This window comes from Bactrocera tryoni, chromosome 4 (genome assembly GCF_016617805.1).
Source record: "Bactrocera tryoni isolate S06 chromosome 4, CSIRO_BtryS06_freeze2, whole genome shotgun sequence".
NCBI classification, from domain to species: domain Eukaryota; kingdom Metazoa; phylum Arthropoda; class Insecta; order Diptera; family Tephritidae; genus Bactrocera; species Bactrocera tryoni.
This window is the reverse complement of record NC_052502.1, coordinates 50,094,718-50,108,068: the sequence shown is the minus strand read 5'-3', so window position 1 is coordinate 50,108,068 and position 13,351 is coordinate 50,094,718. Positions and strand designations below refer to the sequence as shown.

At 31.8% G+C, this 13,351-nt stretch overlaps 1 protein-coding gene across 6 annotated transcripts in view; it reads right to left on the bottom strand.

Annotated features, from left to right (window-relative positions):
* The window catches only part of LOC120776049 (cAMP-specific 3',5'-cyclic phosphodiesterase), a 202,336-nt gene that overhangs the window by 23,464 nt on the left and 165,521 nt on the right, over positions 1-13,351 (bottom strand). For 2 of the 6 annotated variants that reach the window (XM_040106504.1, XM_040106505.1), the window contains exon 1: positions 5,598-5,790. The exons of the other annotated variants lie outside the window; for them this stretch is intronic. In XM_040106504.1, the coding sequence (XP_039962438.1) occupies positions 5,598-5,740 (143 nt within the window). In that variant the 5' untranslated portion in view covers positions 5,741-5,790. Of the gene's footprint in view, positions 1-5,597; positions 5,791-13,351 lie in introns of those variants that run through there. 6 annotated transcript variants of the gene reach the window in all.

Here is a 13,351-nt window from a genome sequence, read left to right as displayed (position 1 = left end):
CTATACGTGTTTCAGGAATATACAGTAAAATAAAAGAAAATAATAGTTTTTAATTAAAAACAATCAAAGTTTAATAAATATTCTTAATTAAAAAAATAAGATTTTTATTTAATTTTTTTGTTTTTTTCATCCAAACAAAATTCAATATTAAATTTTTAATAAAATTAAAATAAAAATTGAAGTAAAAAAAAAATAATTTTAATTACAACTTTTTTTAAGATGATCTAAAATTTCGATTTAAGTAGGTTAAACTATCGAAATGTTAAAAAAATATTTTTGTCACAATTTTATACTAGGCGCGCTCCTTAAGAGATATGAAATTTCTAGCCTTGGCTAATTGCCTCTACTATACTATTAGTCTTCTAGAATGGTGATTACTATTTTCATCTAATTTTTTATGCATAATTTTAAATTTAATATATAATTTAATTTGAAAATGAATTATAGTTATTTAAATAAATAAAAAAAAAAATGTTTAAAAATTATTTTAAATAAATCGTAATAATTTCAAATTCCAATATAGACATTTCCGAGACTTAAAAGTAATAAAACTTCATATAAATAGAGAAACAATTATAGTAAATAATTACTAATATTATGTTATTTGTTTATATATGCATAACTTTAAGCAAATGCACATATTTAACCATACATATATATTTTTTGCCCTATACCCTCTTGCAGCAAAGTGTGTCGCCATTAACTGATCCGCCTTAATATCATTAGAATTTTGATAGTATTTTTATTTTCGGCATTTGGTTCTTGCCATTTATTTGATGTATGTATATCATTTTAGCATTTTTACTACGTGCCCACAATCATGGCAACACCGACACCACAAACAAAAATATACAAACGTTTTGTGGACTTTTGGCAATATACTGTTTTATTTGCAAACGTGTTGGGGTGTGTGTGTGCTTATTTATCCAATTGCCACCAGAGCCTTTAAAGAATTTCCACAACGTTTTCGCTTGCTCAAATAATGGCACAGTATTGCTTTCCGCTACGCTTGTTGTTCTATACATTTTTGAGTTATTGTGTTATTATTGTTTTAGTGTTGTTGTTCGAGTATTGTTTGCTTACTGATCGCAGGCTATTTTTGCGATGAGTTCGTAAATGCAATATCAAAGCTTAGAAGTGTATATAAGACGCTGAGGTATAAATGAAATCGCTTTGCGCTATTTTACGCATTAATTTGATTTGCCGAATGCTATGGCTTTTTAATTATACAGGGTCATTTACAGCGCAGCAGGTGAGATTTGCGGCCTTTTTTTGATTCCTTTTTGATTTTTTTCTCTTTTATTCTCTTTTTATTTTTTTTTTATTATTTTTTGCTTCTGTTTATGAAAAGCGATCGTGCAAGGAAATAATTACCGTTGTTGATTGATTTTTTTTATAGACGGGTAAAGCTGGATAAGTGCTTAAGCAAACAAAAAATATTATAAAAAATTGCAAACTTAATTGCTCTTTTGACAACACGTGTGAGTAACGGGTCTTAACGTTGAGTGATTTGTATTGCTACTTGCATGACGCGCCCATTTTCAGCGTCGCTACTTATTTTACCGACTGCTTCTTCTTCTCACTTCCCGCTTTTCTAGGCGGGCTTTGTGTGAAAGACACGTGCGTGGGAATGCGGAAAAATTCCAATGGCCACCTTGACAGCCGATAATATTACGATTTTTTTATTTCGATTTTAATGCCAGTATTTTTGGGAGATGTGCTTTTTAATTTCGCCATAATTTAACGCTGGATTTTGTTTCAAGAAATACTCGTTAAAAATGCTACTTGTGAGTTCATAAATTTACAGTTAAATTGATTGCGTTGCATGCGTCGACAAATCGTTGCATATAGCTGCTATATACATAGACATATAAACACATACATAAATATACATATGTGTATATGTATGTATGTATATACAAGTGTAGAAATGTCTATGGCTATGCCATAAACACATTGTAATTTCAGCAGCTGCCACTGTGCTCATTGCTTCGGTCAATTACCTAGACGCTCATGGTCCAACAATAAGGAGGGCACTGACTTTGCAGGCGCATTGGCGGCTCTTAATGCTGCAGTGGTGAAGAGTTGAGTGTGACAAATAGTATGATGATTAACGAAAAGTTTAGTGGCATATAGAAAATACTACATAAAAATAGATATCTATGCGAATATATATATTTTTTTCATACGTATATATATACATATATAACAATAACATACATACATATAAAATTAATATAGCAGTATGGAAAATATTATTAATAATCATTACTGCGTTCTTGACATAAAAAATTGGCACACGAATACATGCAAGAAAATGTTTCTAGAGACTTTCATGCAAAGAAAATATGAGCCTCTTCATACCACTTCAAGTGTGTATTTATGTGCGTGGGCGCCTTAATCAAATTTTCCCCAATTTATTAAATAAAAAACGCACATAATTCAAATCCAAATTTCGTTTATCGTATGACGTCATTGGCAAATGCCAAGCGCACAATTCAGCGTTGCCAGCCACCGCCACTTCAGTTGGCACATGCTCGCTCATCAAATCAAAACCAAATCTGCGACTCATACACACACACATTCACATACTTGCGACGAGTCACATTTTCTTTACAAATTTCAAAATTTTCTAAGCTTTTTCCGAATAATTTTTGGCCGATGAATTTGTGTTGAGATTATTTTTAGCAAAAATGTCCTCAAGCAGCGACAGCCAGCCAGCAGCAGCGTAAAATTAAGCAGCTGACAATAACAACAATACACTAACAACACACACACACACATAAACATACACATATACAAATGCAGGCGTATAAAATATTCAGCAGCGTTTTGAATACGCAGATTTTTTAATGTCTTATTAAAAATGTTTTTGCCAAGAGACTTGTGCATTTCACTGCTATTTTTCTCGCATTTTTTTTATTTCCTGCCACTGTTTCCATGCCGTCACATGGGCTTATTTGGAGGTGTGACCAACGTGATGCTTTACAATTTTCAATATATAAGTAAATATGTATATATATACAAATCTTTGTATAAAAATATATATGTTCACATATTGTCAGCTTGGTAGTAAAATTTTTATTTATTTTTTTTTGTCAGTTTGACGTCATAATCACGAGTTGGATGCTCGGCAAATCAGCGAGGATTATTGATTGCATATTTGAATTATTTGTTGTTGGCCAAGTCATTTGCGTGACGGGCGCGAGTTGGGCGCTGATGAAATTACTTTTGCCCAATTATAGTTTCATAATTAGATGCTTAGTTCAATAAGTGTGTGAAAGTATAAATTCTTTTAAGCAATTACTTTCGACATATGTATATTTGGGGGTTGAGGATTGTCAAAATTCAAATTTGTCATTATTGATGCTGTGAGCAACTTAAAAATTTCGCTCGTTGAGAGTAAGTTGTTTTACACACATTTTTTTCAATTGGCATTAGTGAATAAAGAACCTGAAACTTCGTTAAATCTTCAAAAACATGGAATATTGTTTAAAGGACGCAAGGACGAAAACGATCATGAGGACACTGATGGTTTGGCCAATGAACTAAAAGTCACGTCTTTATTAACTAATATTACTTTATGTAATTGCTCATGTAACAAGATACACTTTTTATCCTTTCATTAATTTTAAGGAAACTTATTTTTCTCAAGACCGCTTGAAAAAATAGCAACTACATACAGAAAGGGATCAATTTTTGACATAGTCAGATGGTAAGAGAGCTCGACATCTCTATCAAGTCCATTATATAACTGCCGTTGGGACATGGGTTTATGAGTTTGGCATGCAAACAAGTCAGCAATCATTGAAATGGAGGCAAAGCAAAAAAACCACGCCAAAGCCGCACAAAAATCAAAGTGAAGTTCGTTGTTTTTCGATATTTCTGGTTTGGTGCATCATGAATTTGTTTCGGGAGGACAAACGGTCAATAAGGAGTTCTATTTGGCCGTATTGAGGTGTTTACGCGTGAGAAGCCGCGATTGCGACCGAACTTAAAGCCAAAAATGCAATGAATATCATCTATCAACCACCGTATTCACCAGATTTATCTCCTAATGATTTTTTCTTGTCTCCAAACTGAATTTCTCGCTTCGTGGAAACCGTTTTTAGTCGATCGAAGAGATAAAATAAAATTCGCTGAAGAAGCTGAAGGCCATCTCAAAAAGTATTTATGAGTGTTTCGAGGACTGAAAAAATAGTTGGCATAAGCGTATAACATCTGGTGGGGATTGCTTTGAAGGCGAAAAAATAAATATTGATAAATAATTAAATATTTAGCATTTTATTTATAATTTCCGTGTACTTTTTTGTCACAATTTAATGATAGTAAAGGTCTGATATCTACAACTTATCCTCCATATGAGGTGACAAATGGATTGATCGGCTATTGTTTTATAATAAGAGTTGAGTCAATTGTAAAGAATTGGTATTCTGTTGTCGCACCAAAGTCCTACTGCTCTATTGGGTTATAATATCAAATCAAGTTGTCATCAAAGGCTTTTTTCGTTAATAAAATTTATTTAATTTAGCATTAATGGAATGAATAACGGAATGAGTTTTCAAATGATCATACATTTGGTATATTTTCAGTGACACTTTTTGAAAAGTGGCAAAACTACTTATATTTTCAGTATAATCCAAGAATATAAAAGAGTTAGGTATCAAGAAACGAATAGCTAAATAAGTTCTTTCACTAAATTTTTCAAAGTTTATAGTTGCATTTTTTAATTTTTTATGATATTGAAGTAATAATGTGAAATTGTGTAATAAATCAGACTAAGTTTGCTGGATCCTTTTGATAAACATTTTTAAAAACTGCTTTCCTATTTTACTGAATATATGTACTTTTTCTCTCAAGAACCGCATTTAAGCCCATAACTCCGGAGCTTTTCAAAAACTACAGACAATCACAAAAAAACACAGTAGGTCAAAAACACGATATAATTTTCTTGACACATCTACAAAAATCTCCCCAGGTATGCTTTCTTCATTGGAACGGAGAGGTCTTTCAGTTTTCTATTTTTTTCTTATTATCAGATAGAAAAAAATCATTTTTTTTCCAACTACATACTTGACAAAATATCTCGTTTCATTGATATTTTTAGGAATTTGAAGTTTTGTACAATTTATAAGAAAAACAATAATTGTTTTCAAATAGTTTTTGTAGAACATTCAATTCATTCCAAACTGATAATAAGAACAAAATATAAATGTTCGTACTAGGAGCGACTTTCTTAGAGGTTTTTAATGACCTAATTCTCAATGCGCCAAAGAAAAAATAAAATATTGGATTTTTTTCGACCCGCCCTAATGTGTATATATATTTGAATAATGCATTAACAAGTGCACTTAAAATAAACACTTTTACAAATGTCTAAATACTTATTAAACTTCTATTTACAAAATTCTGTAGAATTTGAAAGCAATTTTCAGTTTGGCGTCGCAGCATTTTGTATTACAAGTGCAAAATATTTCCGACAAATCGTTCATATCGCATTTTTCGCACATATTTTCCAACCTTCGTTTCGAATTTGTTATTTATTTACTAATAGTTTTAATTATAGTGCATTAATCATGGCGCTTGTTGTTGTTTACCTGCGTGACTTTATCGAAAACATATTGTTGGGATCGTTGACTATGGCCAGGGCCAAGTCATCTTGCAGCACGGTCGGTATCATGTTGAAGAAGGAGTGCACACGCGGCAGCGACTGCGAACTCGCCGAATTTTTGTTCAACATTTTGATTTATGATTTTTTTTATTTAGTGGTGTTGAGTGATATATTATAATAAGTTATAAAGTAGTAAATTATAATAATTTGTTTTTTCTAGAATACTAGATTATTATATTTTTCTATTCTTTATGAATCATTAAAATGAAATTGTGTTTGCTGCGGCTTTTATTATTAATTTCTTATATCACTTTTGGCTTTTTAAGAATTTATTTAATTAAATTTTTTTATTATATTATATTCTTAAATATTTTGATAAATTAGTATATCAAAAATATTGTATAAAATTGTTTTTATTTTTTTTATGTAAATTTTTATTTTTATTACAATTTTTATTTTTTTAAATTTGTTTTTTTTCGGAGATTTAAGACTAATGCGAATTTATTTGTATAAATCTACTTATGTGGTTTTAAAATATATTATTTTAAATTGTGTTATTTTAATTCTTTAAATTATATCACTTTTTCAATGCTGATATTTTATAGCTGTTATAAATTATTTAAATAAAGAATTTTGAATTTTTAATATTTTTGTATATTTTTTCAAAAAAATATTATAATTTTTTGTATTTATAAATATACTAATTTTTATATATAAAAAGTTTTAAATTTTATAAATAATTTTCTTATATTTTTATATTTTTTTTTTGGTATTTTTGTATATATTTGCTTTAGTCTGTTTGTTGTTTTCTCGGTTTCTAAAACTAATTTTAATATATATTTTTTGTGTTATATTTATTTTATATACAAATATACGTGTATATAATATTTTTATTTTTTATATTTATATTTAAGTTTTAATTTTTTATTAGCTATATGTATTACTATTTGTAGTCAGTCTAATCACAGTGTAGTAGTAACTTTTGTGTCTAAGAATATATTTTTTCAGTTATAATTTGGGTTTATGCTTTATAACACAAATTTTTATTTAAGTTTTTTACTAATTATAAATAATTTTTCTTTTAAACTTTTGTATTTAGATTTTTGCGCCAGTTTTTTTTCAAACCGCTTATATAGTGGGCTTTTTTTGTTTCTTTTGAGTTATGTGGTTTTAAATTTTTTTCTTTAATTTTTTACTAATTTTTCTGTTAAACGTTCGTATTTAGATTTCTACGACAGTTTTTTCAATATACATATATATACTATATATTGCTTTTTTGTTTCTTTTCGGTTATGCAGTTTTGAATTTTTTTTAACTATTCTATTACTATTTGTATATTGGACCATTTAAGTAAAATGTTTTTACGTTTTTGTTTTTTATAAGCTTTTACAAATTCTTGTAATTTTTTCACACAAAATTTAGTTACTTCTCTTTTTTGCAATTATTTTCTTTTCAGCGATTTATCTTGTGCGTAGTACTGCCTCAACTGCTTGATACATATAGTCCAATGCTATAGATTTTCACACCATGCAATAAATTCAATTTGAATTTTTCTCATTTTTAACTAAACGCATATTTCCTGTGGCGCAAGCATTTTCATAATATCTTTTTTTCACTATTTTCTTAATATTGCGCACAGCTGGAGCTTACACGCACGCTCCAATGACCGTTTTTGCGCACAAGAGCGTTTGTAAAAATATCACTATTTTTTCTAAAATTTTTTTAGTTATTTTTTAGAATTTTTCCAATGCACAATTGTATTGTGTGATTGTTTAGTTATGCGTTTTGAAATTTCCCGCGGCCATGCGGCCTCACTCTATCGGTTGTGTATTGTCCGCGCGCTAACAAAATCGCACAGCGTCGGAACGTATTTCTTACAAAACTGAAACTGAACAAAAAATGTTTCCTGCGCGTTCGGAATATTCTTCCACGGCGTTCTACAAATAAGCGAAGGCGCAAGTATGCCCAAAACACATACCTACACATGTGTATATGCGCGCATATATGTATATCCACTACATGGACGTGTGTGGCGTGCGGTAGCTTGACGGGTGGTTTGCCAGCGGTCAGCGGTGTTGTTGGCGGCGGCGTTGCGCTTATTGGCGCTCGTTGGCGGCGTACTTCTATAACAACAATTGCTGCTCCGCGCCGCCACCGGCTGTGGCGGCCTCATCATCAGTTCCAAAATCATTATGAGCGAGTTGATCAGCAGACTCAGCATCATTATGAGCATTTTCATCATCATCAGCAGCATCATCATCGCGATCGTCTGCTTTAGAAGCACTTGCTTTCCACCTCATTAGTCGCTTCCAACGCAGCTCATAATCTCGTTGGCTGTCATCGCTCGCAATGTCATAATGAGCATTCTCGTGTTTATGTTGTGTTGCCAGCGAAGAGCAGCAACAACAAAAAGGGCACTACTAACAATCCACATAGAATCCATCATTTGAAATATTTTATTTTTGGAAATGCTTGCCGCTGCGCTGCTCAATTCATTTTGTAGCGTCGTTAAGGTTACTCAATTTGTTTTTGCCTTTATTTTGCTCTAAATAGTACTATTTCTATTACTTGCCGGCTGGAAATTGATTTATCTCTCTCCGACCAGACACACTTTTGTTCATATGTATGTAAGTGTCTGTGTGGGTAAATTGTTATTGCTGTTGCGACTAGTTGTGCTTTGTTGTTGTTGGCGCTTTTATCTTTATTGTTTTTGTTGCGTACGCACATTAGTTTCGTTGAGTCTCTTGCACTTACCTACCATAATAATTAAATCCAGCGAGCAAATGTTTTTTGTTGTTTTTGTTGTGCTAGTTAAATCTATTTCGATTTGTCACAGATTTTTGCGTTATTTATAATTTATTTAACTAAATATATTATATGTGCTTTACCTTGAGCTTTAATAATATTTAATTTTATTATTTTCCCGCTGGTCTTCGTGACTAATTTCACGTAAATTTTATGGCAGAAATATTCTTAATTCACAGAATTTTCATATACTACATATAATAAAAAAAAAATAATAAGACAGCAAAATTGTGTTATGTTCTAGGAACGTGTTGCATGACATTATTAGCTCCAAAGTTAGTCGTTAAGAACAATTTTGGATTTCTCTTTTTTTTATTTTTAGTTTTAAGCTTGCAGTAGTAGGATACTTGGTCATTTTGCAGTGTTTGGCTACATTGAATCCAAATATTAAAAACAGCGACTGGGCTACTGAAATATATTGAATTTTTTGTGATACAAATTTTAACCAATTTTCTTCAATATAAAAGAAAAATAATAAAAAATTACAATTGGAATTCTACCGGTTGTGGTCGATTCAGTAGAAATAATCGACTTTTCATAACTTCCCATGATTGTCTTTGTACTCCCTTCAGTGTAAAATTTGTTTGAAAACTGGCTTATTACCACTACAACTAAATATGTTCAGTTGGGTATTATTTTCTTACGACATCATTATCATCATCATCTTTTACTTAGAAGCCTTAGTGAGGTGTTGAAAATATTAATTTGATATGCTTAAAGCTTAGTCTAAGAGTATAGTCTTTTCCATAAACTACTGTAATTGATCTCAATTCTTAATTTTTAAAATACAAGAAAAAAATGTGTATTTTCATTTATCATTTGAATCATTCACTATAGTAAAAGTGATGTAAACTATGCAAATGGGATTTATTTACGCCAAAAAATTCACCGAAATATGATATACTAAAACCCATTTGTCTAATTATTTTTTTCTGGGTTGGTATGACTACCAGTCAGGCATATCTGCGGCAAATTGGTGCTTGAGAATCGACGATTAACAGCCAGAGATTTTACTCGCATCGTTGCAATATCGGAAGAATTAGTGAACCTTTGGTCCAATTTGAAAGATCATTAGGGCCTGAGGAATGTGAAAAGACGTTTGGTTCCAAAATCGCAAAACTTTTTTGAAAAACAGCATCGCGTTAACGTCTGTGAAACAATGATTTCCGATTACCCGAATGTCATGAAACGTATTATTACTGGCGATGACTCTGGGATTTATGCTTACGACCCGGAAACAGACGACCAATCGGCTGAATATCATGGCAAAGATGAGTCGAAGGCGAAGGCGTTTGCACCGCGATAATGCACCAACGCATACTGCATGGATTCTTCGTGAGTCTTTCGCCAAATTTTCAACCAATATCGTGCCGCAATCACCGTATTCGCTTGATTTAGCTTCGTGTGACTTCTGCTTAACAATAAACTCAAACGACCGCTTCGGGGAAACCGTTTTGAAGCTAAACGTGAATCGCTAAGGAAATTGAAGGCTATTCCGGAATTTGACTTTTAACAACTGTTTCGAGGATTGAAAAAACGTAAAGACAAATGCATTGGGGCCAAGGAGGTTTATTTTTTGAGGGACGATATAGATTTTGAAGAATAAATTAAGAGTTTTAAAGGCTTACTATTTTTTGTAATATTTAGCACTGCTTGTGAAGTATACATGCTGGAGAATATATTTCCAGAACCCATGTTTAGCTATATTCATTACATATAGAACTATGTATTTCCATGATTTCAATTACGAAATTACTAAAAAATAAACTTTGCTAATACCAATATTGTCTTTTGAGAAATCAAAGCGAAAAGAGAAGTGCTTAAGATTTATGATTAGGCTCATACTTTGAAAGTTAACTCCAATATTTGAGGAGATACTGTCAGATAAAATTATTAAAAACATTTCCCTAAATTGTTAAAAAAATTTTATACCCGCAAAAACTCTGATCCCTATATGTCAATTTGTGGCAAGTTTGTTTACGACGCGAAAAACTTGAATGGCGATTTTCAACATGGAACAACGAGTTTGCTTGAAATTTTGTACTTCCAATGGAATCACGGCTTGGAAATCTTTGAAAATTTTGCAATAAAGGTGTTTTGAATGGTCCATTTTATCGCGAGTACAAGTATTTGAGTAGCACGAGTCGTGCTTTCACATCAGTTAATGACGATAACATCGAAAAGGTTAAAGAAACAGTGCTTAAAAATCTTCCTGTTAGAATCATCTCTTGTTGATCGAATCACTTGGGAACTTACATCTTATACGGGTCGCATCAACATATCTTGGTAAATGTTTTGGCAGTGAAACGTATCAACTCTACAAAATTAGCTGCACGAGTTTATAAGTATACGAGTAACACCGAAAGTGTCCAACAATTCAGCGAATGGCGCTTCAAAAATGTGTCGAATCCGAAAAAAACCAAAATGAGGTGAATACATTTTAGGCCAATTGAAATTGTATTAAATCCTGGCTTGCTTAGGTTGGCTTAAAAGCAGCCTATTTTGTAGGCAATATAAAAGATTTGTAATAAAATACTTGAAAATGTCGTTTCAGCCAATTCTCGAGAAATTTCATCAGACGATACTATATTCGAAAATATGGTTGGTGAAGACACGGATTTAATAATTTGTTTTGACATATATTTATATTTATAAATAATTCGCAATATGTAGATATTTAAAATAATTTTTCAATATAATAATTCTAGTCACTTTCCACCTCCCTAACTTCTACTCGTGAGCTGGTTACAATGTCGCATCCACACGAGCGCTTATAGCCATTCAAGCAAATGTACGATTATTCCACTTTAATGTATCCTTGCACTCGTTGCTGTTTAATTAATTAAATTTTGTCACTTGTTATCGTCACGTTCGCACACTACCACATGCGTGTATATATGTATGAATGTATGTATGCATGTTTATATACGAATTTGCGTGCATGCGTCTCTATTATGGGGCAATTTAACTGAAACACAAAATTGATTCACATACAGAGCACACACACATGTGCGGTATATATGTTTGTATGTATTTGTTACGTGCTTGTAATTATATTTGTAAATAGAGCATATCAGTTTGTCATTGGCGTGCAATAACAGTAGCAACGACGCCACTGATGAGAAATGATTTGTTTAATTGCATGTACATGCAGCTGTTTAATTTATTTTAAATCATTGTGCGATTGCATATATTATTAGGGATGCACTAAGTTGAAAGAATATCTTCAACTATTTAAAAATGAGGAGTATGTGTTAGAAAAACTGCTTTTAGTTGGGGGAAAAAGGTGTTATCTCCACCTATATTATATTTCTACTTATATGAATATACATATATGTAAATAGAAAAAAATTATTAGCAAATAATATTCACATAAAAATGTTTACTATGTAATTTTTTTATGATCAAAAGCTATTTTTATATTTTCTTAATTTTCAAAATCTGTATTTTTAAATCCTTTCCATTCAATAACAGAGAGTTCAGTTCATTAGAGTGTTTGTGGTCGAAGGTTACTTATACGCATAGTAATACAGGCCGCTGCCAGCATCACTTTCTGTTTAATGCGCACTAGATGTATTCGAAAGCGGCTTTCATTAAACTTTAAATTAATGTTAATTACTTTAAGTTCTACCACATCATGAGGCTATTTAATTATAATGCACATAGCAACCAGTATATCGATGGTGGTAATGAGGAGAGGGAGGAAGGGAAGGTCAACTTTTTCAAATATTCATTTTTTATATATTTTATTCTCTCTCTGAAAATTCACTACCGCAGCGAAATTTTGTATAATTAGTCCATCTACTCTATATCTATAGTATTTATAAATAAAGTGCTTAATATTATTAACATTAAATTAATACGAATATTATATTAAACTATAATTAGAACGATGATTCTAGCCAGAAATATATTATCCGCGAAGTCTATACATATTGTTATTAAAAAAAAGAAAAAATGTTTAATTCGGTGTATCTTTATAAATACAAAAGGTTCTTTATAACAACTAGATTCCGCTCGTTCAGCTTAAATGGCGGCTATAGGCTAAAGTGAGCTGATCTAAACAATATTCCCTTAGATAATGACCCATGCTAAATTTCTTGAATATATGTTTTGCAATGCGAAAGATTCGCATGGAAGCTCTTGATTCGGATCGTTCAATTTGTATGGCACCTATAAGCTATAGCGGTTCGTTATCGGCTGTTTCTACAAGTAAAAATTTTTAGATCGGTATCTCGAAAACTGAAGGAATAATAGTTCGAGTATATACAACTGAATCGACTGAGCTCACGCTCAACTTCTATTTATGTATATTTTTCATAGTTTCTTAGACATGTCCTTCAGGTCATAACAAGCTTTGTTTATACTTTTAGTAAATAATACCTCTACAGTGTACGGCTACTATCTCCTGGTGTATATACATATATAAACTTATATTACGCATGGCTCTCGACTACCAGTCACCAGTAATTTATCAACCAGTCGCCATTTACATTATTTATGCGTATATTTAGGCATACAAAAATGTTTAAAACGGGCAATTGTTGAAGACTAGTTGCTCTCTAGCTCAATACGAAAAAAACATAGCCACTGCTGCTAACAAATAAGCACATACTCCTCGAAAGAAGTATGCAAATGACTACGGATATTTTTAGGAGACAAAAAGCAAAACTGTCTAGGGGTAAGACTGGAGTGCGTACTAACCATCTTGGTAGAAATCTAGCACGTGATAGGAAAGGCAGCAAAAATCACCTCCCAACTTAGCAGACTTATGCCCAACATAGGGGCCCCAGCCAAGAAAAGAAAAAAGGAGCTCCTTATGTCGGCGGCAGTCAGCGTCCTATTATACAGAGCAGAGATCTGGGCAGATGTGTTTAAAAAGGAAAGTCAGCGTAAGGTGGTGGCCAGAGTTGTATCAGCCTACCGAGTAGTATC